Below are 27,774 nucleotides of genomic sequence, written 5' to 3' on the forward strand. Positions count from 1 at the left end.
GCACAGTGTGGTCTCCTTGATTCTACTGTTAGACTGATTGGGTTGGTGTAGGGCAAGAGCAGATACTCGCTCTACTACTCTGGGTGGTCATTCTACCTTCTTCAGATGATCAAGAGAGACAAGTGCTGGCCCCTCTCGTGTTCAGATGTTCAGCTAATATAGATGGCTTCTCGTGGTGGCACCGTGCTAATGTCATAAGTTCTTAAGGCTGACAAAAATAAGACATTTACTATTATACATATTGAAGAAGCATTGGATTTTGTGAGATTTTTTTTTTTTTCCTAGCACTGGGGATGGAACCCAGGGCCGTACACTTGCTATACAGATACTCTTACCACTTGAACCATACCCCTAGCCCTGGATTTTGTAAGATTCTACACTTGGACTTTGAGTGGAAAATCATTCTTTATGATTTGTATCACCCAGGTTGTTAATCCACCTTAATCTATAGACAACTGAGTCAAAATGGTATTGAGTTGGGGTTTTCCCATAGCTCCAGCCTGAGCTGGGTTGGATAGAGTACAGTTTAGGTAAAAATCCATGTTTCAAAGAAGTTTTTCTATGGCCCTCTTTTCTGGGTTAAGCAGACGAAGCACTGTTCATAAATACTTGTTAAATATTTGAAATAACTCTGCTAAGCTTCAGTATTGAAAAGGAAGCTTTCAGAGCAGAGGCCTCCTCCCTCCCTTACCTTTTGTAAGCTCATTATCCTTAAAAGGGAAAGAGTTTTGTTGTTTCAGTTCAACATGAAATACTACTCAGCACCCACTCCCTCTGTAGCTCAGTCTTTCTGCCGGGACTCACGTCACTGCGCCCTCTTGGGGCAAGTCCCACGCCAGTTAATTCACCTGAGGCCATTTCATCCTAGGCGCCCACTGCAGACTGCAATGATCCGAGATGGCCTCATCTTCTGGCTGATCGATATTCTGAAGGACCCCGACTGCCTGTCCGACTACACGCTGGAGTACGCAGTGGCCTTGCTTATGAACCTCTGCCTCCGCAGTGCAGGTGTGCAGCCCCTTCCACAGCTGCGCATGGGTACACGCACACACACGCATGCACTCACCCTGGTAGGGGATGGGCAGAGATCCTGACCATGAGTCTGGCTTCCCAGTGATCCCAATAGGACTTGCTGTTTGTCTCCTTTATAGAAAACTGACACAAAGCTATGTGTGAAGCTGAGTCCCTGAAGCCAGAATACCATTCTGTTCTTGGGAAGAATGTTTTGTAAATACAGTGCCCACATGAAAAGGAAACTAAATTCATTTTGTTTCCTTTGTCTTTTTGCATTACTCAAAGGTAGGACGTTAAGAATTAGGGTCCCCTTCTCTGAAGCCAGGGAAGTGTGTTGCCAGCATTCTCCAGGATTAAGTTGGTGACAGAAGCTATGGCATTCTTGAAGCCATGCTTCTTGTGGGTACTCATCTTCCCCTCTCACCCTGGAGATGGAGGTTCACATGGCCATTGCAAGAGATTTACATGCTTGCTCAGAAGAGGCATCAGGCCCAGGCTGGAGCTGCTTCCCTCCCAGAGGGTCTGGAGAGAAAGGTGACCTAGATGGATAGCCAGCTCAGCAGGCTTGCTCAAAACTCTTCACCTTCTTTGTACTCTGAGCTGCCTGACTGTGTTGACTGTAAATGATGATAATTTCAATCTTCTGCTCTAAAATAGCCTAGGCAAAAGCCCTAGCTTTCAATTTTTATCTGATTCTAATCACTTTTCTTCAGCATCATGGATCTATTTACAGTACAGTAATGATGTTGGGTGGTAGGACTTTGTCATACTGTGTATCCACTTTCACTACTAGAATCAGCCTGGGCACCGACTATGTAGTAACCACACAGTTACTGAGCACTTGGGGCTGTGAGAGTTCCTCTGTGGACATTGGCTTCCTTAATTCTGTGTCACCCTTTAAAGTAGGTGTTAACTTAAAAAGCTAGACATTGATCTACCATTTGATCCAGCAATACCACTCTTGGGGATATATCCAAAGGACTGTGACACAGGTTACTCCAGAGGCACCTGCACACCCATGTTTATTGCGGCACTATTCACAATAGCCAAGTTATGGAAACAGCCAAGATGCCCCACCACTGATGAATGGATTAAGAAAATGTGGTATTTATACACAATGGAATTTTATGCAGCCATGAAGTAAAACGAAATGTTATCATTCGCTGGTAAATGGATGGAATTGGAGAACATCATTCTGAGTGAGGTTAGCCTGGCCCAAAAGACCAAAAATCGTTGTTCTCCCTCATATGCGGACATTAGATCAAGGGCAAACACAACAAGGGGATTGGACTTTGAGCACATGATAAAAGCGAGAGCACACAAGGGAGGGGTGAGGATAGGTAAGACACCTAAAAAACTAGCTAGCATTTGTTGCCCTTAACGCAGAGAAACTAAAGCAGATACCTTAAAGCAACTGAGGCCAATAGGAAAAGGGGACCAGGAACTAGAGAAAAGGTTAGATCAAAAAGAATTAACTGGGCTGGTGGAGTGGCTCAAGTGATAGTAAGCTTGCCTGGCAAGCATGAGGCCCTGAGTTCAAACTCCAGTACTGCCAAAAAAAAAAAAAAAAAAAACCAAAAAGAATTAACCTAGAAGGTAACACACACGCACAGTAAATCAATGTGAGTCAATGCCCTGTATAGCTATCCTTATCTCAACCAGCAAAAACCCTTGTTCCTTCCTATTATGGCTTATACTCTCTCTACAACAAAATTAGAGATAAGGGCAAAATAGTTTCTGCTGGGTATTGAGAGGGTAGGGGGGAGCGGGAGGGGGTGGAGTGGGTGGTAAGGGAGGGGGTGGGGGCAGGGGGGAGAAATGACCCAAGCCTTGTATGCACATATGAATAATAAAAGAAAATAAATAAATAAAAATAAAGTAGTTGTTAATCCCTATTTTAAAGAGGGGACTGAGGCCCAGAGTGATTAAGTAACTCACCCAAGGTCATCCAGCTCATGAATAGTGGAGCCAAGATTTGTACTCAGGTCTGCCTGACTAGAAACTGCTTTTGGGTGTAGACATGTCATGTGTTTTGACTTGTTTCCTACAGGGAAGAACATGTGTGCCAAGGTGGCAGGCCTCGTGCTGAAAGTCCTTTCGGATCTTCTTGGCCATGAAAACCATGAGGTACTCAGTCAATGCTGCTTACCCTGGGCTCGGGGGTGGTGATTGGGACTTGAGTACTGGTGACCTCACGGGAGAGGGGCTGGCCCAGGCCAGTTGCTGCATTTGACAGGTATACATAGATAATCTCCTCAGGGTTATTTTTATAAGCAACTTCAAAGCTTTTATAATTTGTAAAATTTTGGAATTCTGAAGCATGGAATTGTTCCCTCACTCCTAATTCTCTGGCACCTGTGCCCTGGTCTGGCCAGGTTCCTCCCATGCCTCACTTTTTCTCCAGTCATCTGCCCTGGCTTTGTTCCTCCCCCCAGCAGCACTCCCTCGGTGTATTTCATGTCTGGTCTGTGGACACATATGTGGCCTTAAGTAGAAATGACCTGTGTCTGGGTATTAGCTACTTGGGAGGCAAGTAGCCTCTTGGGAGTCCAGAGGACCATGGTTCAAAACACACCCAGGCAAATAGTTAGCAAGACCCTATCTCAAAAATACCCAACACAGAGCTGGGCACCAATGGCTAATGCCTGTAATCCTAGCTACTCAGGAGGCAGAGATCAGAAGGATCACAGTTCAAAGCCCACCCAGGGCAAATAATTCCATGAGACCCTATCTCAAAAAACAACCCTTTACAAAAATAGGGCTGGTGGAGTGGCTCAAGGTGAAGGCCCTGAGTTCAAGCCCCAGTACCGCCAAAAAAAAACTTTTTTTTTTTTTTGCCTAAGTGGTATTATAATCTAGAGCTTCTCCCGTGCGTGAGGTTTCTCCGTGTTTGGGACTTTCTATATTGTTTTACATGCACTCATTCACTAAGCCTCACTGCTCCCTGGCTCGCGCCCTGCCACGTTACTTTTCAAGTCTCTCGAGGGTGGACACTTTGGTCACCTCCATCTCTGCTGCCAGCGCTGTCCCTGTGGAAGTACCACAACCACCCCACAGGAGCCTGTGCAGAGCTTCCCTGGGGCCTAGAGCCCTTGTCACTCTCAGCTCACAGTGTATGCCAGGCTCAGGTCACCAAGTCCTGCCAACTTGCCCCCCAGAATGGCTGGAATAGCTCTGGCTCTCACAAGCACCAGCACCACCCCCGCTCTCCCCACACACACACACACACACACTTGTTTTCTAACTTACAGGGGCCACAGACCCTTTTTAAATAACTCAGAGGTATAGCAAACACATGAACAAAAACTGATCAACAAAGATGATGATTCCCTTGCTTGCCGGTCACAAATCTTTTGCAGAGACCATGGAATGAATGGCTCTGCATTTTGGTTGAGGCCAAAATGCAAAATCAGACCTCTTTTGACAGATCAGGCACAGAAGTGTATCGCAGTAGGACAGGACTGGCAGAACCTCTGAGTTTTGAGGGATGCACAGGGTGCCCAGTCTAACCCGGCAGCTCCTGTCCTGTTGAACTCATTCACAGCTCATGTTCCACGGCCCCACCAACTGATGGGCATGGCTTCCTCAGGAGGTGGTAGCTGGGTCATGGTCACAGTTCATGCATCGTGTTTTCCATTTCAAAATGACTGAGCTCTTCTAGGATGTTCAACTTCACTAAAAATGAAGATGAAACAACTTGTAGGACTCTTTTTTCACCCATCAGATGGGAAAATGTTAAAAGTGACAATGGCTGCACGCCAGTGGCTCACACCCATAATCCTAATTTTGGGAGGCTGAGATTGGAAGGATCCAGATTCGAGGCCAGCCAGGACAAATAGTTTGCAAGACCTAATCTCCAAAATAACCAGAATAAAATGGGCTAGAGGTGTGGCTCAAGCAGTAGAATGCCTGCTTTAAAGTGCGAAGCCCTCAGTTCAAACCCCAGCCCCACCAAAAAAAGAAAAAAGAGTGACAGTGAAGCCCAGTGCTCAAAAGGGGTGCTGGGCAGCATGCCCTCCTTGTCATGTGCCATCCTGTGCTCACTTGATGTTAGGGTTACGTATAGGAACAAAGTATGGTCCTGTTCCCAGCTCTCAATAGAGGAGACTTAAGTGGCAAAGGCCTCAGATCCAGTGCAGAGGAAAGGGATGTACAGGAAGCGGAGTGAGCACCTTTGGGGTTCAGAAAAGGCTTGCTAGGAGACCTGTCTGAGATGGGTTCAGCTGAGTCAGCTGCCAAGGTAGATGGGGAAGAGCATTCCCAACAAGGGGCCATAGCACGTGCAGCTTCAAGTAGTGTGGAAGCCTGGTGGTGGCAGGGGGTGAGACCGAGGGTGCCACGGATGCCACCCCTGAAGAAGCCTGTGCATCCCAGGATACAAGGAGCCAGGACTTCCCACATGGGCTCAGAGGAGGAGTTCTGAAGTGGGAAGAAGAGTGATTTAGCCTGTGTTGTAGACTCTGGGCGATGAAATGATGGTGGTCAAAGGGAGAGAGCATCAAAGATAGAGAGAGTAGTCCCTCAGTCATAGACAGTCCTTGTGTGACAAGGACAGTGGCCATGGACATGGAAAAGGGGGTTCTATTGAAGTCAGCTCAGAGATGGAGAGATGGAACATAAGAGTAAACAGAAGAGTCAAGGTTGACTCTGGAGTTTCTATCTGCATGATCAGGACATTAGAAATGGCTTCACTTAAGCAATGAGATGTAGAGGAGGAAGCTTTGGAGGGAGGGATGCTTTTGTTTTGTTTTGTTGTGTTGTGGCACTGGGGTTTTTACTTAGGACCTACACATTGAACCACTCCACCAGCCCTTTTTAGTGATGGGTTTTTTTCAGGATAGGGTCTCTCAAACTACTTGCCCAGGCTGGCTTTGAACCTCTATTCTGATCTCTGCCTCCTGAGTAGCCCTAGCTATAGGTGTGAGTCACTGGCACCCGGCTAGGTTTGGACACTTGCAGCAGTCTCAAGCAAATGGAGGTATCTGTCATTTGAAAACGTGCATCCTAAGCTCTGGAGAGCAGGGACACCTACTTTCCTTATTGGCCAGAGTGTTCTCTGGAATGAAGCCTGATAATTGAGTTATGTAGGGTTTAAAAACTTGCAAGTGACTGCTTTTTCTCCCTGTCAAGATACAGCCATATGTGAATGGAGCTCTGTACAGCATCCTTTCCATCCCATCCATCCGTGAGGAGGCCAAAGCAATGGTAAGAAAATGCACTGAGCAGTGGTGCTCCACCACACCACGGTCACAGCTGCACAAGGACTGCCCTGATGGCTCCAGCCGTGGAGGGGCTTCACATAGCTTACAGATGTCCTGAAATGGCAAAACACATAGTTGTGATTTTCTGAGGAGAAAATCTGTAGCTTTTATCAGAATCTCAAGAGGATCCCTAAATTCTAAATGTTTTAGAACCACAATGTCAGAAAATTTCTAGCAGGCTTATTTTTGCAAAGTTGATGACATTCTGATAGGTATGACATGGATCAGAAAAGCTGGCATTATAAACTGCCAAGTCCTTGGGGTGGTTAGCAAATAGTGAATTCACTGTTGATGTATGTACATTTGTGGTTATATTTGAAGTAAAAGAACAGCGGTCAGGCGGTTAGGACTAGACTTTGAGTAGACAGATGTTTCTAGGTCTAAGCAGCCAAGCCACTTAGGCTTTGTCCTTTTTCCTCACATCTGTGTGGAGGCAGGTAACTATGTATTCAGTGATGCAGTGAGGGATTAAGTGTGTTTCCACACTCAGCACAGGCTCTATTCAGATGAAGACCACCAGAACATTCCTCCTTTTATTTTGGCTTATAGAGGAATTGCTAAATCTTCTAGTTGGTCATTGAAAATCATGTCGTTACACCAGAGAGGAAAATTTATTTAAGAACCATTTTGTGTGATCACGCCAAACAATGCAACTTAGTTACCTACTGCTTTCAAATTAAAAGTCTGTGTTTGCAATATGGAACAGGGAAAATAAACTTGATTTAATTCTGTATTGTGGCCATTTAGATGAAAGAGAGGGATTGTCAACCAAGGCAAAGGACAGGAAAAACCATGCAAGCTGAAGAGGAAGCAAGAATGGAGGTGACACAGCCTCAAAAAGAGGGAGGGCTGAGGCGCAGCTCCATGCAGAGCACTTGCCCAGCATGCAAGAACCTCAGACTTGATCCAGCAAAACAAAAAGACTAAAATAAAGTAAAAATCAGGCAATGGGAAGGAGAGACATCCTGCAAAGGGTTAGAAGACAGGAGGGAGGGCAACTGCAGGATACAGCCCACGTGAGGACAGTGTCACCTTTCTTCCTATAACTTGGAAGAAAGAACACCTCGGGGACCTACATATCGAGACCCTCTTTCAAAAAACCCAAGCAAGTCTGGCATGGTGGTACATGCTGTAACTCCAACACTTAGGAGGCTGAGGCAGGAGGATCTCAAGTTAAAGGTCAGCCTGCACTACAGAATGAGACCCTGTCTCAAGAAACAAACAAAACAATACATACATACATCTATGTTATAGCGTTCTCTTGAGGCTATATGTATAAAATGTATAGGAGATATAATGAATTTTGTGTTTAACCCTTCCCCAAGATGGCTAATTTTATTTATGCAAATATTTCAAAACCTGAAACCCTTCTAGTCCCAGGCATTTTGGATAAGGGCTGCTCAGAGATACCCAGTTTATGTCTTTATTTTTATTTATTTTTTTATTTTATTTATTTTTTCTTTTTTTATTATATTCATATGTGCATACAATGTTTGGGTCATTTCTCCCCCTTTCCCCCGCCCCCTCCCTTACCCCCCTAACCCCTCGCTACCAGTCAGAAACTATTTTGCCCTTATTTCTAATTTTGTTGTAGAGAGAGTATAAGCAATAATAGGAAGGACCAAGGGTTTTTGCTGGTTGAGATAAGGATAGCTATACAGGGCATTGACTCACATTGATTTCCTGTGCGTGTGTGTTACCTTCTAGGTTAATTCTTCTTGAACTAACCTTTTCTCTAGTTCCTGGTCCCCTTCTCCTATTGGCCTCAGTTGCTTTAAAGTATCTGCTTTAGTTTCTCTGCGTTGAGGGCAACAAATGCTATCTAGTTTTTTGGGTGTTTTACCTATCCTCACACCTCCCTTGTGTGCTCTCGCTTTTATCATGTGCTCAAAGTCCAATCCCCTTGTTGTGTTTGCCCTTGATCTAATGTCCGCATATGAGGGAGAACATACGATTTTTGGTCTTTTGGGCCAGGCTAACCTCACTCAGAATGATGTTCTCCAGTTCCACCCATTTACCTGCAAATTATAACATTTCATTCTTCTTCATGGCTGAGTAAAATTCCATTGTGTATAAATACCACATTATTTAATCCATTGGTCAGTAGTGGGGCATCTTGGCTGTTTCCATAACTTGGCTATTGTGAATAGTGCTGCAATAAACATGGGTGTGCAGGTGCCTCTGGAGTAACCTGTGTCAGTCTTTTGGGTATATCCCCAAGAGTGGTATTGCTGGATCAAATGGTAGATCAATGTCTAGCTTTTTAAGTAGCCTCCAAATTTTTTTCCAGAGTGGTTGTACTAGTCTACATTCCCACCAACAGTGTAAGAGGGTTCCTTTTTCCCCACATCCTCCCCAACACCTGTTGTTGGTGGTGTTTTTGATGATGGCTATTCTAACCGGGGTGAGGTGGAATCTTAGTATGGTTTTAATTTGCATTTCCTTTATTGCTAGGGATGGTGAGCATTTTTTCATGTGTTTTTTGGCCATTTGAATTTCTTCTTTTGAGAAAGTTCTGTTTAGTTCACTTGCCCATTTCTTTATTGGTTCATTACTTTTGGGAGAATTTAGTTTTTTGAGTTCCCTATATATTCTGGTTATCAGTCCTTTGTCTGATGTGTGGCTGGCAAATATTTTCTTCCACTCTGTGGGTATTTTTATTTTTTGATGGTCCTGGGGTTTGAATCAGGGCCTCATGCGTGTTCCACAGGTGCTCTGCCATGTGAGCCCTTGGCAGCCCTTTACCATGGTCTCTAACAATGACTGCCTGACAGGGGCCTGAGCTCTTGGTTCCTTACTTTGGTACTCTGTGTTCTCATTTTCATGCATATGGTCAGTGTTGTGTCCCTGTTATCTATCCCATCTTCCTGGACATTTTTATTTGGCCAGGATTATCTGAAGTGACAAAGAGACAGGGTCTCACTTTGTAGCCCCGGATGTCCTTGAACTTATGATCCTCCTACTTCCTAATGTGATCCACCTTCTTAATGCTGGTGCTACAGGTGTGGATACCACTTCCGGCAAAACACTGTTATTTTTTTATGACTTCTCTTTCCTATAATTTAGATTAAATATTATCTAATATTGTGCTTTTAAAATAAGTGAAATGTCTTGTTGGAGTGTTTTCTATTAAAATGTCTCCAAATAATCCTCCATACTACAGAGGAGTTTGTTTGTTTTCCAAGTAACGACTGAGTGAGAGATATATGTCATTGGTATGGAGAAAGCCTCATCAGCTCCAGCTATATGCATTCCTGCAGGGAAAGAAGAGGGAAAGGAACTGGACCCTGTGCCTAAGTCAGCATCTTACCTTTATGTTTCCCTATAATTCTGTTAACCAATATTGAAAATTCTTGTCTTGTTGTATTACAGTAACATGATGGCATAGTGTAGAGACCCTAGAATTCTTCTTGATAGAAAAAGAATGATGTCTGTTTAAAGAAAGCTTTTGTTTGTTCATTTACTTCTCTGAACACATGGTTCCACTTTTCAACCATATTTGGCCCTGTGATCCAGAAGGCTGTGTATAAACTTAGGGAAAGCACAGGAAAGAAGCCTCTCAAAACAACACATTGCCAAAACTAAAGGCAATACCACGCAGTACATGTTTATAATAATTTTGGGAGGTTTTTGCTAAATGTTATAATTAAGTCAAATAGTCAAAGAAAAATTTCACTTGAGTTATAAAAGAAACAAAAAAGAAGGTTTAATACCAAGCAAAGGAGTTTTATTATGCATAGCCTCTTCCTCCCACAGAAAGAAAACTGTCATCTGGATTAAGATGATTGATTAGATGATTAGATGATTGGATAACTCTGAACACTAACTGTTACTCTCTTGCCCTCAGGGAATGGAAGACATCCTGCGCTGCTTCATCAAAGAAGGCAATGCTGAAATGATCCGCCAGATAGAATTCATCATCAGGCAGCTTAATTCCGGTCAGTTTCTGAATTGTTCTCACAAGTCAGAAAGATTCCTGGGCTTTCTCTGAGGGGTTTGTCATCCCTTGAATGTCAAGCAGAGGCCTTTAGGGAAATGGGGAGATCTGAGTGAACTCACAAGCCAAGTAGTCAAGGGCAGAGTGTCCAAACATTTAATGATCGCTTATCACACTCCAGATTTCTTATCTTTTGTTGTGTAGGCAACAAAGAGGAGTTCAAGACTGCAGAAGCTTTCCCTAACCTTATAAGTTCTCTTCATGGGCTGCTCCCTTCCTCCTGTAAAATCCTGCCCCTCCTGTAAGGATGACTGCCCCAGGTCCTGGGGTTGGTCCATGAAACAGAGGCCAGTCTTTCTAGCACCACTGTAGAAATGTCCTTCCTCACTTACTCATTCACTCCCAGAAAAATGTACAACTGCCACCTGGCAGCATAAAGGAGGGAGTGTGGTCTTCTTTCTATCACCTTCCTCCATTATCACAGCACACATCCCAGAATAAACAGGAGAGGAGGGCCAGAGAAGACTGGGGGAAAGAAGGGGGCAGTTCCTAGCTCTTTCTATGCACTCCTGGTACAGAAGCCCCTGTGCTGTCAGCACAGGAGGTGACAAATCTCTCCATATCCTTTCCTGGCACCTAGCAGTGTAAGCACACAAATCCTGTTTAGCACATGACAAAAAGGTCAAAACTAAATGTTCTCATCTCTCCTCACTAGTCACTTGGCCAATGCCAAGTTCCAGGAAAATGCCAGAAGGCCACATGTCTTGCAATCAGGGTCCCCAGCGTGGGCTGCACCCACACCTACTAGTGGAGTTCCTTCAATTGCTGGGAGGAGCTTTGATGCTCCAGGGGGCAACGAGGCAGAGCAGCACTGGGAGCTTTGAAGTGGTTGCCTTTTAGGCTGCCCTGCTGTTACCATTTGAACGTTGTCCTCACTGAAAGCTAGTGTAATTCATCTCAAATCAGGCAGGCAAAGTATAGAACTTTATTTTTTGCTTTTTTTTTTTTGGTGGGTTTGGGGTTTGAATTCATGACTTCATGCTTGCTAGGCAGGTTCTCTACCACTTAAGCCATGCCTCCATTCTATTTTGCTCTGGTTATTTATTTATTTTATTATAATTGGCAGTACTGGGGTTTGAACTCATGGCCTCACCCTTTCAAGGCAGGCAGTCTACCACTTGAGCCACTCCGCCAGCCCTTGCTCTGATTATTTTGAGATGGGGTCTCGTGAACTATTTGCCTTGGTCTGGCCTCAAACCCTGATCCTCTCCATCTCAGCCTCCCAAATAGCTAGGATTACAGACATGAGGCACTGGTGCCAGCTAGAACTTTATTTTTGTAGCAACTTCAGTTCTGACTCTGAGCTCCTATCTGGCACAATAAAACAAACAAAATGAAAGAGCAGTTCGCCCTCAGACCTGGCTGAGGTTGCCACTTCTCTCTGGGTCAGCCACAGTTGAGAGGGGAGTTGTACTTGCCTGCTCCATTGCCATAGCAGTGCCAAGACTCCCTCCAGGCCAGGGGTCTCCTGTGTTTCGGGGTCACATTTTGGTTGGAAGCTTCCTCAAGGCTCCTCTCTGTCCAGTCTGTTGGGCACACCCACATCCATTTCCTTGCCAGTCTTCCCTCCTGCCTGGCAGCCAAGATGTAGGAAGCTGGCCCCATTAGCTCTCCAACCCAAGAGCCATCTTTCTCTTCAGTAACCTGGCCCTTGGACCAGCACATCAAAGAGCCGTGTGGGAGAAGACAGTTCTCGTTCTTGCAAGGGGTACACTTTGGCAAGAAGTCATCATAGGCTACAGCTTTGTAACCCTGGATATTCTGGAAGGTGTAGGAAGTGCCTACTCAGCTCAGTGAGTTCCTTTTATTTATTTTTATTTTTTTTTCATTTTTCTTTTATTATTCATATGTGCATACAAGGCTTGGTTCATTTCTCCCCCCTGCTGTGAGTTCCTTTTTTTTTTTTTTTTTTTTTTTTTTTTTTTTTTTAAAATAAGGGCCAAGAGTATTTACATTTCAGTCTCAAGTCCCTAGGTTACTCTTTATTCAGAGGACAGAAGTAGAACCCCCAAGATGCCTCCCCAAGCATCTGCTGCTTTAGAAGTATTTGAAAGTCACACACCCCTTAGGACGTGTGTCATCAGCATCCAGTCTAAAGGGACCTAGTGGTGAGAGCATCTGGACAGCTTGCTTCCAGTCTTTACTCTCACTTGAGTACCAAGAGCAGAGCATGGATTGGCACTACTTTCCTAGTTTAAAATACATGAAATAATATCACCACCATCTTTGTTTAGAAGCTTGGCTTTCTTGTTTATTTTAGTGAACTTAAGGGCATGGGTGTGAGCTTTCATACATTCAATCTGAATGTCAGTCTCCCGCACTGTTTTTCCAATAAAGTTTTAAGTATATTTTAGGAGCCTAACCCATAACAGGCAAGGACTGCATTGGTGAAGCCTAGAGGAAAATTCCAACCTGGTGACAGTGACAAGTGTCACCAACAACAACAGCAATAGCAGGGTGGTTTGTCCCCTGGCTTGGGCCCAGGCCACAACTCCAGTCATGGAAGAGAGGTCAGAGGCACCACAGTGCAGGAGCAAGGCAGAGCAAGTTCCCAGCACTAGGCCCTGTGGTTACGGAGAGATGGCACCTCATGGGGCAGGCACCAACTCAGGGTTGGTGTGGGGAGCAGAAGCTGAGGTTGGACTGGATTGGATGGTCACAGGTGGTGGGAAGACTCTGAGCCTGTGGAGGTGAAAGGATGATGGAATCAGGGAATGGGAGCTGAGTTGGGGAGAGAGAGAGAGTGGAGTCTGTGTGTGGCCTTTCCAGATGTGAGCTCATGAGAGGTTTGTAACTGGTGACCATAGAAGCATCACCATTTTAAAAACATTTTCTGAAGGAGAACAGGAGTGCGCTGTTCATGGCCAGGGACGAGAAGTTAGACAGTTAACTCTTACCAAGAATGCAGGATGACATAACAGCTAATGTCTGCAGTTTTACTAGGCAGGGCGTCTACCACGTGAGCTACTCCACCAGCCCTACAGCTAATGTCTGCAAAGTAGCTTCTGTGGCAGTGGTGCAGGTCAGTGGGTGTGGAGATAGGCAAGCCTGTGAGGTGGGGACAGACTGTGCTGGCCTGCTGGCCTGGGACCACTGAAGTCTGTGAGACCTTCCCTGTAAGGGTGAGGCAGGGTTGAAGACATGGGGTGATTCCCTCCATGGCAGTGGTTTGCAGGCAATTAATTTAGATGTTCCTGCCACCCCCCCCCCCCCCCCCCCCCCCCCCCGTTTGACTTCTCCCCTCAGGCTTTCTTTACCTTTGTGCCTTACCTTCAAGAAATGAGTGCTAATAAGGAAGATGCAGTGGGTTCACAGGGAGGAGGGAGTCAGGTGCTCTGCCCCCAGGGATGTGTGACCAGTACAGCGGGTAGGAAGGACACTGGCAAGACAGTAGCCATTTGCTGGTAGTAAGCAGGGATGACCCCAGGGGGAGCTCACATTGGGAGTTCGTGTAACATACTGACCACGTTCAGTGTGGGACGAGGGGTGAGACAGCTCAGTGAGGGTGTCAGGGAAGGCCTGCTGTGAACTTGCACCAGGTGCTTTAGCTCTGCTGTGTTGTAAAACCCTCCCAACAGAGCCAAGTAGTACGTGGTCTGATGCCATTTGACACGTAAGGAAACGGCTTGTTTTCTCTGGCTCTGTTGTACAGTGAGCTTATGCTCCCTTATAAGCTCTAAGGAGCTAGTGACAAGCCTCAGAACCTTCAAGAACCCTTCCTGCTGCAACCAACCCCCCTTCCCTGGCAAAGGTCACAGCGTTTGGAATCTCAGCTGCCATTTACATGCAGTGAGTCTACAAACAAGTCCTAATCTACACTGTGTTTCTGCGTGTTACTAAGCAAAATGCAGGCTGGTAGTCAACAAAGCCGTTGGTGAGGATTAGGTGAAATAGTATCTGATGCCAAGAGGAAAGAATAGTTTACTTTCCTTCCCCAAAATGTCCTTGAATTACATCAGGTGTGTCTGTCTGCCCCCACACCCATTTCTTTTCTGTTCTGTTCTGGCCTAGACCATGACCCTCCTATTTTAAGCTTCCCGTTGTTGATAGAATGACAGGCATGCGCCACAACATCCAGCTTTTTTTCCAGTCTCACAAATGGGGTCTCACAAACTTTTTATTTTTTTTTTTAATGTTTGAAACAAAAATTTATTCTCAGAATAATGCACAAAAGCACAGGGTGAGGCTAATGTGGAGCTTCCCTCCCTTCCTCCTCCTCCCCCTCCTCTCTGAATGCCAGGGAGAAAGAACACAGTTGAAGGAAACATGCAATCACAAACAATGATCAACTCTAAAGACAAAAAAGGTTTGGTCCAAAAGAACTCAACATAATTAATCCAATTACTGTGAACAGCCTCATTGAGTAGGATTAAGATATTGCAGTTGTAGTGTTTCCACAGGGTGGCTCTTCAGTGCACCAGGGGGGCCTGCTTGAGGGAGATGAGGACTGAGCGCATGCGGGAGACATCTTTGGCCTGTTTGCTGGACTTGGGATTAAAGTCACACAGCCGGGCCACCCGCTCCCACTCCGTGCCTGGGGAGGACTCATCAATGTCGTTTACAAAGGCTTCTTCTGCTGCCCTGTTGTTTGCTTTTGTTTTCTGTAGCTGCTCATCCTGTCTTGCATACCACTCTTCTAGCTCCTTTATTGCTTTTTCTTTCCACTTTGCTTCTTGTTTCCGAGAATTGGCATCATGTAGAGACACCAGATCTCTCCTGATCTTGAAGCAACAGGTGACACTCTTTCCCAAAGGTTAAACTGGGTGTGTATACAAGGGCTTCCAAGCGTTCCGTTTGCTCTTCTCTCCATTTACGGATACTTTCAGGCTCTGATTGCAATCGATCCACTGTGAAATAGCTGCATAACTGTCTGTTGGCCCATTACTCTCCTGGTAATATTCGCCATTCATCACGCCATCAACAGCATCTGCAAGACATAAGATTTCAGTCTTTTAATCAGGGTTGGTCAAATTTGAGCCAAAGGATTACATAGCGAAAAATATGGAACGCTTCACGAATTTGCGTGTCATCCTTGCGCAGGGGCCATGCTAATCTTCTCTGTATCATTCCAATTTTTAGTATATGTGCTGCCGAAGCGAGCACCTCACAAACTTTTTATGCCCAGACTGGCCTAGAACCTCAGTCTTCCTGACCTCCAGCCTCCATGTAAGTAGGATTATTGGCATGAGCCACCAGCACCCGCTTGCCTTGCCTTTTCTAAGTGAGCTTTTACTTTCCCCATACTACTATAAACGTGTTGTCATCAAAACAGAAATGAAGCCAGGCGCAGGTGGCTCAGGCCTGTAATCCTAGGTGCTCAGAAAGCGGAGGTCAGGTGGATCGAGGCTCAAGCCCAGCTTGGGCAAAAAGTTTTCAAGACCCCATCTCAGAAATACCCATCACAAAAATGGGCTGACAGGGTGGCTCAAGTGGTGGAGTACTGCCCAGCAAGCGTGAGGCCTTGAGTTCAAGCCCCAGTACCAACCCCCCCACAAAAAAAGAGATTTATTAAAACTTTCTAAGGATATATCAAACAGCAGCTGAAGTAGTCTTGATTGGGAGTGGTTACGTTTTTTAATGTGGTGGGACATGCCAGCACTTGTGAGACTGATACAGGAGGATCAGACAAGACTACATAGTAAGATCCTGTCTCAAATAAAAAAAGAATGATAAATGGTCACAATCAGGAGTGTGATGGTGATAGTTTTGATGTCTCCGTCTCCTGTGGGTGGTACTCATAGGTCTATCTGCAGTGGCTGAAGGAGAGTGATGAGCAAGGCTCCCGCTTCATTCCTGGTTGTTCACTGATTCTTTTCTCTTTCTAGAAGAGCTACTGGATGGCGTTCTTGAATCTGATGATGATGAAGATGAAGATGATGAAGTAAGTTGAAGGCACTTGACTCTGCACAGATAGCTCCAGCCACACTCTTCCAAGTGTCTTCTCCCCTTGAGCAGTTAGTCAGCAGTGCAGGTTCCCTGTCCCCCACACTGTTCCTCTCAGTACTAGGGCTCAGCTGGGTAGTGGTTCTGTGACTCTTGTGTGAGGGCTCCTGTGACTATCTTCAGTATCCAGGCTGGCCCCGAATGCTCTTCAGGTGCCTGTCATCATTCAGTGGTCCAGCCTGAGCTTATAGGTTCAGCTGGGCTCCCAGAGGAAGAGCGAAAACTTCCTAGACTCCCCAGGCTCCAAGGTCTCAGAACATTATTTCTGCTGCATTCTGCTCAAAACACCTACCAAGCCCAGCCCAGACACGGGATGGAAATAGACTGTATCTCTGGTGGGAGGTACAGGGATGACAGGACTGGGCAGCCACGTCTGCAGACTCCACCACCCCTACAGATAGCAGACCAGCAGCATTGCCCGTCCTTTGGTTTTTTTGGGATTTTCTTCACCATGAATTCTTGCTCTGAAGGGGTGTGAGCCTCTGCCTGTCCCCTTGGTACTGGGAATGCTAAGCACACAAGCTTGTGGTGAGAAACTCTGGGCAGAGGAGTCCTGGGTTTGGTTCAGAGCAAGCAGAACCAACTGGTTACTGTGTGCGTCATATGTGATCTTTTGATATGGAAAGTCCACCTACCTGTTGTTCCCAGCAAGCGAGCAAGAAGGTTCAGAAGTTAACATGTGGAGTCTCTGGGAAATGGTAAGAGTGAAGAACAGCAGCTGGGAACTATATGAGACTGTCCTCTCATTCTTGTGGTGACAAATGACTTGAACTGAATGCTAGAAGGGTTTTCTTTTGGGGAGCTTTCACTCCAAATGTGGGTGTGGGGAAATGTATTTTATTTGCAGTTGTAGTTTCAAAAAGTGAGTGAAACTCAAGTTTGTGTTCCCTGGTGGTGTTGGTTGGGGAAATAGTTACATAAATGTCCACCAATGAGGTTGTGCTGAGATCTGCCTAGTGACTTGTCAGCAGCCTACCTCCTCCTGGCTGCTGTTTCCTTCCCAGGCTGCAGGTAGTACCTGTGGATGCTTCTGCTCTTTCCTGCTTGGTAGGAAAGAACTTGACCTCCAGCCATCACCATCCAGGGGGAGGAGCCAGCCTGAGGTCACACTGAGAGTGGTGGTTTAGCACAGGGGTGGGCAGACTCTGGTGAAGAAGAATACTGGAAGTGTTTCAGGCTTCACAGGCTGCATGATCTCTGTTTCAACCACTCTGTTTTGCCTGGTAACACATAAGAGTTGTGGGGAAACCTGGCTGTGTTCCCCTAAAATTACTTGGGGACACACTGAAAATTGAACTATCATATCATTTTCATAGTCATTAAAACATTTTTTTCAAATACTTAAAAGCATAAAACTCATTCTTAGCTTGCAGGAAAAACAAAAAACATATCTGTGCCCAAGGGCCATTGCTCCCCACCCCTCTAGGATACAACTCAGCTGCTTACTCAGCTAGCTGCTCTTGACTGTAGAAAGATACCACTTTTGTGCCTGGCCCTTCAGCACTGTTCTGAATTATAGGTTAATATTTTAATTATTTGGTTAATAAGTTTTTGTCACCCTGCGCAAAAGTTCCTCACAAGATCTATTTTTCCCCTTCCTATGTCATCCTTTTTAGATTTTCAGATGGCTTTGGTTGGTTGGTTTCGTATCATTTTGTTTTGAATTTTTTGAGACAGATTCTCCCTTTTCTTTGTAGCCCAGTCTGTCCTCCTGCCTCAGGCAGGTTACAGGTTACAGGCATTGGTCATCACACCCAGCTTGTTTTGGTTTTGGTATTAATACTTTTGTTTTGGTATTGAGAGGGAAAGTTCACTTGGTCTGTATGTCTGGTGAATTTATGCACATCTCCTTTTGGAAGCAACTGTAGTCAGGTATCATTGGACAAATATTGAGGTCTTTTAATTCTCTGGACTTGCTATGCTGCAAGTCCAGATTTTTATTTTAAGAGGTTGAGGTTTAGCTGGGTACCAGTGGCTTATGCCTGCAATCCTAGCTACTTGGGAGGCTTAGATCAGCAGGATCACCATTTAGGCAAATAGTTCTCCAGTATAACTTTTTATTTATTTTTGGGGGGTTTTTTTTGTGTGTGTGTGTGATACTGGGCCTCATGCATGCCAGGCAAGTGCTCTGCTGCTGATCTACTGCTGAGCCATTGAGGGAAATGGTTCTCAAGCCCCAATCTCCAAAATAACCAAAATAAAATGGACTAGAGGTGTGACTTAAGTGGTAGAATGCCTGCTTTGGAAGCATGAAGCCCTGAGTTCAAACCTCAGTCCCACCAAAAAAACAAAAAAGAGTTTGAGGTTTGAAAACATTTGTTGTAAAATTAGAGATAAGGGCAAAATAGTTTCTGCTGGGTATTGAGGGGGGGAGCGGGAGGGGGTAGAGTGGGTGGTAAGGGAGGGGGTGGGGGCAGGGGGGAGAAATAAACCAAGCCTTGTATGCACATATGAATAATAAAAGAAAAATGAAAAAAAAAAAAGAAAACATTTGTTGTGATAACTAGAATTTTCAGACTACTAGAAGAGTTTAGTTAGGAAACTACTAGGACCAAAATATGACTCTGCAATCATGGGCTGTCCCTTCAGAGCAGTTTTCATAGTACACTGCAGTCTGTCATGTCTGGATTCTACTCAGTTTTTGCCAAGAACTGTCGTTTAAAATTGGAAGGGAAAAAGTAAGTGACAGATGCTTAGGCTAAAGGAAAACCCCAAGAACCCGTGAGCAGTAGTACTATTGTCACCTCTCAAAGTGACAACACTGAAGGAGACTGTGGAGCTAGTGTGAGGACACTAGAGGCATAATCCACCTTGCTTCATCTTTATATTTAGATCTAAAATACAGACGATGAAGCCACTGTCTTCATTTAGCTGTTTAGGGATGTGGGCTGTAGAGAGGACTGGAGTCCAGGGTACCTTTGTCTGCCCTGCTCACACTGAACTGAAATCTATGCACTTGTTATACACACCATGACTAGTCCTCCTTACATGAAGCTGAAGGGGACCCCAGATGCAGAATGTGATTTTTCTCTCTGATTTCTAAGAAATGTAGTAACTTTATCTAATGTGTTAAAACTCAGTTATGTTTGAATATATAAAACTAAAATTTAAAAATTAAGAGTCAGGCTGGGCGAGGCAGCATGTGTAACCTGTAATCCCAGCAGGAAGCTGAAGCAAGAGATTTGTGAGTTCAAGGTCAGCCTGGTCAACATAGCAAGACCCGGTCTCAAAAAAAATTATACAGTTATATATGTCTTCTGATTTATGGGCCATCTAGGGTGTAATGTACAATGAAAAATAAAATTGTAAAGTTAGTGTTAACAGTATTTAAAACAAAGCAAACATATAGATACCCACATGCCTGGGGGTTATAGATGTGCTTGTGTGTCCATGGAACAGAAAGGTGTGGAAAGTTCCGCCCTTTTTATTGACATTAGGCGCTATAAGGGGGGAGGAGGAATGAGGAACTGGGGGTGAGAAGTGGAGGGAGGCCTGGGTCAATGGGGCCCGGGTCTGCAGCTCCAACAAGAGAGAGAAGTGAAAATATAGGACAATGGATGCAGTGACGAGGGGGTTGGCTGCTGCCCAGCTCTGAGGATATTGATGGGGCAAAAGGCACTCTGGGGTGAACTGAGTGAGGAGCAGGTGGGATGTAAGAAAATGGCACTAACAAATGTGTGCCACTCTTCCCACACACGTGGCCACAGGCAGGAAAAAGTGGCAAAATGGGCATTTTTGTTTGGTCTCATTTGGTTTAAGATGGGAGAAACCTAACCATGTCAAGTGCTTCTGGGAAGACTCCAGGGGAGAGGTAAGGCTGGACAGCAAGGCAGAGGGGAAAGATGGCCTTGGAAGGACCTGTGTTTCATTATATTCCAGGTTGCTTCTTATGCTCTCTTGGCCCACAAGGCCATAGATCCATCTAAACCTCCAGAGAAACAAAAGCACCAGTAGATAGCCTGGAGACACACACAAGATAATGGACAGTGGCACCTGCTGCACCAGGCGGATGCAGTGCCTCTCGCACTTTGAAGAAATGCACTTTAGTTTTATGATTAACATGTTTGAGTCAAAGATCCAGGGCCTGCTACCAGTGTTCTCCTCACAAAAGTCTCAGGTTTCCGTAGTGCATGTTGAGGTGAGGTTCCTCGTGTCTGGCTCACAAATGGCTTTATGTGGAGATGAAAGGCCTCTCTGTGCTAATCTAGAAGACTGATTTTAAGACAAATATTCTCCCCTCTTAACAAAATAGGTTTCAGCGCCAGGTGAAGCCAACCACGGATATTGACTTCTTGGATCCATGTAAATAACAATCATGATCGATTTCCTTCTGCATACACTTCTCAAAGTTGAGTCATCCACTATTTATTGAACAAATATTTAAGGGCCTTGAAATGACAGTGTTCTAGAAAATAACAAGGAAGGGATGCAAGAAAAAAAATCTACAAGAGAATCTGGTTTACAGTATCTCCAAGAGCTCCTAATCTCAGTTGACGAGACTGTGGTGGTCCTGAGGTCAGCAACTGCCACCTGTGTGGCATCACCACGTGGCCGGCACTGCTGTAGCACCTTACCTGTGTTCCCTGTCTCACAGGGAGCCTTCTGCTAGCGCTGTTACTGTTCCTGTTCTGCAGATGAGGAGACACAGGGAAAGAGTGTGCTTACCACATTCCAAAGCTAATTAAGTACACGGGTATGAGTGGAACTCATACCCAGGTGGTCTGAGTCAGCAGAGCATGACCTTGGAGCACCTCTTCTCAGATATGGAGACAAGACACAGCAAGTGATAGAAAATAAGCAGTTACAGGTGCATAAAGGGGATAGAAACAAGAAGTGCTACGGAAATTCCAAGTATTCCATCATACTAAAAAAGATAGTTGGCTGGAACAAGGCAAGCCTAGTGTGAAGAGTAAGTGTGGGACTCAAGTGTAGAGTGCCTGCCTAGCAAGCACAAGGCCATGAGTTCGATCCCCATAATCAAAAAAAAAAAAAATAGTGGGCTGGATCAAAGAGAGGCGTGTGGTCAGGGAGTCAGAAGCAGTATCTTCTGGGGGAGATGGCACCAGCACGTGCTTGGTGCTTCGTCTCGGCTCCTGCTCACCACCTGGTGTGTGCGTGTGCTCTCACGTCTGTCCTACAAGCTACTCACGGAACACACGTATATATATATACGTATATTCGTATATGCTTGGTCAATATTTGTTTTCCAAAATGAGATGGCATAAAGATAGAGATACAAACGCACATAGTGACAATGCTGCCTTTTCCTCTCTCATTAACTTTTTTGGAAATCCTTCTAAGTCAGTCAATATAGCACACTGAGCCTTCTTAAGACTATGAACATGTAGTTGTCTAGATTTTTGCTGCTGGAAATAATTCTGTAGTAAACATCTTTAGGAATACAACCAACCCCCGCCCCCACCGCTGCCAGGGTTTGAATTCAGGGCTTCACACTAGTAAAGAAGGTGCTCTACCGCTCAAGCCACACATCCAATCCATTTTGCTCTGGTTATTTTCGAGAGTTTCACAAACTATTTGCCGGGGCTGGCCTCCAACTGCGATCCTCCCAATCTCAGCCTCCCAAGTAGCTAGGATTATGGGCATGAGACATTGGCACATTGTTTTAGTCTTGCATCTCTGACAGGTTGTGAGTCTGAGTATCCTTTTTATTTTATTGGATATTTGGATTTGCTATGCTAGAACTTTTCTGTTTATAGTCTTTCTCCATCTTCCCTACGTGTGTTTGCTGTCCATGTCAATTTGAATGAACTCTCTGTCAGATATTGACTCTTTTCCACTTTTATTGGAAGTTTTTTTTGGCAGCACTTGGGTTTGAACTCAGGGCCTCATGCTAGTTAGACAGGTGCTGTACCACTTGAGCCACTCCTCCAGCCCTTGTGTGTATTTTGTGAATCAAAATTTGCCAAATTAAGCCAGGCACTGGTGGCTCACGCCTATAATCCTAGCTACTCAGGAGGCAGAGATCAGGAGGATCGTGGTTTGAAGCCAGCCTGGGGCAAAAGATCAAAGGACCCTATTTCAAAACACCCATCACAAAAAAGGGCTGGTGGAATGGCTCAAGGCATAGGCCCTGAGTTCAAACCCCAGTATTAAAAAAAAATAAAGTCAAATTAGAACTTAAAACTGATGAAATGGTAAAAGTTAAAATATTTATTAATTAGTGTTAAAATTACAGTAAGGAAGTCTTTGCTCTCATTTCCCGCTTAGGGAACAGGAAATATTTCTTTCTTTCTCTTCCCCCCCCCCCAGCCCCTGTCTATATTTTATCCTGTTATACTAAAATAAGTCCTTGCTAAAACTTAAAAATAAAAAAAAAAAACCCTGACAATAAGCCTATGGCAAGTCAAAATAAATATTTTTATGAAAAAAGAATTATTTTCCAAAAAAAGAAAAGTAGCATTGTGTTTTATTTTTGCAAATCTTTTAAGTCTGGATTAGACTAAGGCAGTTGAATTCTCGGATCTGCCTCTGGGTTCTCTTTGTTCCAATATGTTGTTTTGATTGAAGGATAAAAAGAAAGTCTAGCCTCACATATGGGTAGTTGAAAAGGGGTGAAATGTCTTTTTTTGTTTGTTTGGTTGGCAGCACTGGGGTTTGAACTCAGGGCCTTGTGTGCCTGCTAGGCAGGCGTTCTTACCACTTAGGACACTCCACCAGCCCTGGAACGTCTTAAAAGCCTTTCTGAGGAATAGTTTTCTTTAATACTACTTCAGGATGGTCAAGTGAGATTTTATTAAGGTCACTTACAATGTAGATCAGAAACCATAACAAGAAACTATTTTATTCTGTTTACTCAAATCTTCTGAGCACTTCAATACACTTTTTTTTTTTTTTTTGAGGTACTCGGTTTACACCTTGAGCCACTCCACCAGCCCTTTTTTTGTGATAGGTGTTTTAAGATAGGGTCTTGTGAACCATTTGCCCAGCCTGGCTTTGAACCACAATCCTCCGGATCTCTGCCTCCTGAGTAGCTAGGATTGCAGGGGTGAGCCACTAGTGCCTGGCTTCACTTTTGTTTTCTGATTGTTCATTGCTAGCATATATTAATACAATGATTTTAGTATATTGAACTATGTCCTTCAGCCTTCTGAACTTAGAGACTTTTAAGAGTTGTTTGGGTTTTCAGTGGGGCGGGGGTAGGGGGAGGGATTTTCATGTGGATCCATTAAGATTCTCTAGACTTGAGACCATGTCATTAGTGAAAAGAGATCATTTTACTTCTTCATTGCAATCTAGGTGATTTTTGTTTCCTTTTCACGCCTTACTGCCCTGGCTAGAACTTCTAGTACAGTGTTTAAGGAAGTGCCAAGAGTGGATATCTTATGGGAGAGCTTGTCGTTTCCTTCATTCAGTTTTATGTCAGCTGGGAGTTTTCACAGATGCTCACCCCTCAGGTTGAGAAAGTTCCCATCATTTCCTAATATCTGAATGTTAGATTTTGTCTAATACTTTTTCTGCATCAATTGAGATGATCATTTGTTTTCCTTTCATACTATTAACATATAGTGTACTATGTTGGTTTTATGTGGGGTTAAATTCCACTGCATCATGATGTATAACCCTTTTTATGTGTGGCTGAATTTCATTCGCTAGTATTTTGTTAAAGATTTTTGTGTCTGTGGTTTGTGATGTCCTTGTCTAATTTTTCCATAAAGATAATACTGGCCTATGGGGTTGGGGATTTAGCTCAGTAGAAGAGCGCTTGCCTGGCAAATGCAAGGCCCTGATTTCAGTTCCCAGCACCAAAAAAAAAAAAAGGCAGAAAAAGATAATACTGTCTTACAATGTGAATTAAGAAATATTTCCTCCTCTTCTATGTTTTGGGAAAATTTTGTGAAAGATTATTGCTAATTTTTTCTTAGATATTCAGTAGAATATCTAAGTGAAGCCATCTAAACCTGGACTTTTTCCCTGTAAGAAGTCTTTGATCACTAATTTGATCTCTTTGTTGTAAATCTGTCTGTTCACATTTTAAATTTTCTTCTTGAAATAGTCTCTATAATTTGTGTCCTTGTAGACATTTTTTCCAGTTCATCTAAGTCATCTAACTTGGAGTACAATTTTCCATAGCATTTCCCCATGACTCTTTTTGTTTCTGTAAATTCAGTAGTGATGTCCCGTTTTCATTCCTGATTTTAATTTAAGGCCTCGCGCTCTCTCTGTTCCTTGGTCTGTCAGTTTGGTTAATCTTTTCATAGAACCATTTTTTTGTTTTGTTGATTTTCTCTATTGCTGTTGGTTTTCTCTTTCATGTATTCTGATCTTCTGCTAGCTTTAGATTTTAACATGCTCTTCGCTTTCTAAACTTAGGTCATTGATTTGAGATGTGTTCTCTTTTTAGTTAGATACTTGTTGGTATAAATTTCCCTCTGAGCATTGTTTATGCTGCACCCCTTAAGTTGTGTTAACATGATACTTTTCTGTTTCTATATTCATTTGTCAAGTAAAAATGCTGATCCTTGAAAAGGGGGTTTGACTTGCAACTCGAGTAACCCCCCAAGCACTTTTTCTCAGGGTAACCATATTGCTGTAGTGGAGCAAAAGTGCTTTATCTTAGCATCCTATTTTGTTTCGAAGAATATTAAAAAGACAGACCATGAAGGCTGTGATTTAATGAATTCCTTATGTTCTCTGTTTGTCTTTTCTTTTTTTGTGCTAGGGATCAAGCCCAGGGTCTCACACATGCTAAGCAAGCACTCTCCCACTGAGCTGCACCCCAGCCCAGTTCCTTACGTTCTTAAGTGAAACTCTATCCACCTACCTTTTGTCCGTTATTATGGTTGGCTATGAATTGTGTTGAAGGCTTGTTCCCCAGCTAGTGGCTGACACTATTGAGAGGTGGTAACTGGATTATGATGGTGCTGTCTATCAATGGGTCAATCCATTGATGTGTTCATAGCTGACCGGGTTTGGAGCCTAGTTGGGGGAAGGAGGTTACTGGGATGTGCCTTGGAAGGGTATATCTTGTCCCTGGCCCTTTTTTGTCTCTCTCCTCTCATTGCTTCCTGGCCACCATGAAGTGACCAGCCTCTCTGCCACACTCTGAACTCCATGATATTTTGCTTCTCCTCAGGGCTAAAGCAAAAGAGCCAGCCAACCATGGATTGAAGCCTCTGAAACGGAGCCAAGATAAATCTTTCCTCCATTTAAAGAGTTAGTTTGCTAAGTATTTTGTCACAGTGATGACAAGTGACTAACACATCTGTGTATCTATTGCCTCAATTCCTGCTACCAATAGCTTCACCCATCACTGCTTTTGTACCCTCTGTGCAAATGTCAGTGATACCATTGTTCCAGAATAAACCATGACAGTTGGTAAAGGTAGCCAGCACTTTAAATATTTTACTTGGGTTTTGTTGCCAAGTATTTACATAAGAAACCAGTGATGATTTGTCACTGTTGATCCTGAATGAACACAAGCAAATTAGCAAGTCTAGATCATTCTGCAGACAAGGTATTGATTCAGCACTCATGTTTGCAGCTTACTCTTTAATTCAGTGGCTGTCATCTCATTGGAAAGTGGCACTAATGTGATTCCTTTGCTGATTTTCCATCCTGTAGGCATTCACTGGTGTCAGCCACACAGAGTGGTCATGTCTGTTTTCTAGACAAGGCAGTACAATTACTTCCCTGCAAAGTTCTGCAGTGTTGAAGTTTTCAAATTTTCACAGAAAAAAAATAATGCAAAGAATTCCTGTATTGCATCATGCAGTTTAGGGGCTTTTAAATTTCTAGTTTAAAAAGTTATAACACAAATTTTCAATTTTTTTACTTTTAAAGGACTCATATTTTGTTCAAATATTCAAATCCTTTTTATGTTAAATTCTGGATACTTTGTTTCCAAATTACACTCTACCTTAACTCATATTTTAATAGTATTCAAATACATTCTGTTGCATAGGCTGTGATAAAGTAAATTATCAACATCTATAAGATTCAGGAAGCCAGGTGCCAGCAGCTCACACCTGTAATCCTAGCTACGCAGGGCAGAGATCAGGAAGATCATGGTTCAAAGCCAGCCCAGGCAAATAGTTCATGAGACCATATCTCAAAAATACCCAACATAAAAATAGGGCTGGTGGAGTGAATAAGGTGTAGCCCCTGAGTATCAATGCCAGTACCACAAAAAAAAAAAAAAAAAAAAATCCAAGAAAAATAGCTTTTGCCATATTTTGTTTTTTCCCTGCAAAGTTTATTTGAGATAGAGAAAGAAAATTGAGGACAAGTACAGAGGTAACAAACCTCCCTACTAGGTCTCAAAGTAAACAGTGATCTCTTTTTGTGTGTGTTCTTTTCTTTTTTTGGGGGGGGGTGTCCTGGGTTTGAACTCAGGGCCTACACCTTGAGCCACTCCACCAGCTCTTTTTTTGATGGATTTTTTTCAAGCTAGGGTCTTGCAAACTATTTGCCTGGACTGGCTTTGAACTGCAATCCTCCTGATCTCTGCCTCCTGAGTGGCTAGGATTATAAGCGTGAGTCACCACACCTGGCTGTCTCTGTTCTTAATGCTCAGCACAGTATGACCATCTAATTCTGATGGTGCAGACCACATAGCTGTGTTCAGGAGAAGGGCAGATTCCTTTTCTGCAGTCATAGATCAAGCCCCTTGCTAGACCTTCATCTTGAAAAGCACAAGTTTCATTCCTTGTAAAAGAGATGCCCTTGTCCTGGTCCTCCTCTCTTAGCTGCTCCTGGTCTGAAGTGTCCTCAGCCTTTTCTGGGAGTGGCCTACCCCAAAACTACTTGGAATTTTGTTTAGGACAATATTACATCTGTCAATCCATTTGAGGAGAATGGGATGTTCCATTCCACGGGCATAGTATGTCCCCATTGCCTAAAGGTCTTTTGATGCTGTGTTTGAAATTAATTTAATTACCCAGTACTTATAACTTAATCACTGCCTTTTACCTTCTGTCATACCCCAAATCAATTAAACTGATAGAGATTGGAGCAGTGTAATGTCTGACTTTACACTTTTTTTTTTTAGAATTCAAGACAAGTAGAAAAGTATGTCAGTTGTGATGGTGTATTAATGGGATTTTAATAGAACATGATATGATAGATCCAATGAAATTAAATTAGAATTGGAGAGACAGGGCCTGGAAAGTTTTGTAAATCTTGAGGGCAATACTTACAAGAAGTCCAAGAAGAACTGCACACCAGCGGCTCATGCCTGTAATCCTAGCTACTCAGGGGCAGAAATCAGGAGGATCATTGTTCAAAGTCAGCCCAGGTGGATAGTGCACTAAACCCTATCACAAAAAAATCTATCACAGAAAAGGGTTGGCAGGGTGGCTCAGGTGGTACAGCACCTGCCAAGCAGGCATGAGGCTCTAGTTCAAATCCTAGTACCGCCAAAAGAAAAAAAAAAAAAAAAAGTTCAAGAAGAGGGCTAAGTGAGATGGCAACGAGCAATTTGGAACCATACAACCATCCAAGTCAGAACTCAGGCAAGACCATAAAAATGACAAGGGATAGGTGCTCACACAGGTCTGGGCAATGAGTCTTAACAACTGGAGTGGTGACAAAGAAGCTTCA

General features: G+C 43.9%; 1 protein-coding gene, 1 non-coding gene and 1 pseudogene across 10 annotated transcripts in view; 1 reads left to right on the top strand and 2 right to left on the bottom strand.

The window, feature by feature from the left end:
* Window positions 1-27,774, top strand: part of Armc9 (armadillo repeat containing 9) — a 127,885-nt gene that overhangs the window by 52,536 nt on the left and 47,575 nt on the right. For all 9 annotated transcript variants that reach the window (XR_012447400.1, XR_012447401.1, XM_020156260.2 and 6 more), the window contains 5 exons: window positions 869-1,008; window positions 3,065-3,141; window positions 6,145-6,219; window positions 10,123-10,213; window positions 16,098-16,153. Coding sequence is in view for 7 of the 9 variants with exons in the window: in XM_020156260.2 (XP_020011849.1) it covers window positions 869-1,008; window positions 3,065-3,141; window positions 6,145-6,219; window positions 10,123-10,213; window positions 16,098-16,153 (439 nt within the window). In the remaining 2 variants the exon portion in view is untranslated. The remainder of the gene's footprint in view (window positions 1-868; window positions 1,009-3,064; window positions 3,142-6,144; window positions 6,220-10,122; window positions 10,214-16,097; window positions 16,154-27,774) is intronic.
* On the bottom strand, window positions 14,394-15,194 carry LOC109681476 (clathrin light chain A-like; annotated as a pseudogene).
* On the bottom strand, window positions 15,268-15,375 carry LOC141422789 (U6 spliceosomal RNA). Its single transcript, XR_012447513.1, has one exon. It is a non-coding gene; the product is annotated as a U6 spliceosomal RNA (small nuclear RNA).

The sequence above is a fragment of the Castor canadensis genome, chromosome 4, assembly GCF_047511655.1.
Source record: "Castor canadensis chromosome 4, mCasCan1.hap1v2, whole genome shotgun sequence".
In the NCBI taxonomy this organism is placed as follows: Eukaryota; Metazoa; Chordata; class Mammalia; order Rodentia; family Castoridae; genus Castor; species Castor canadensis.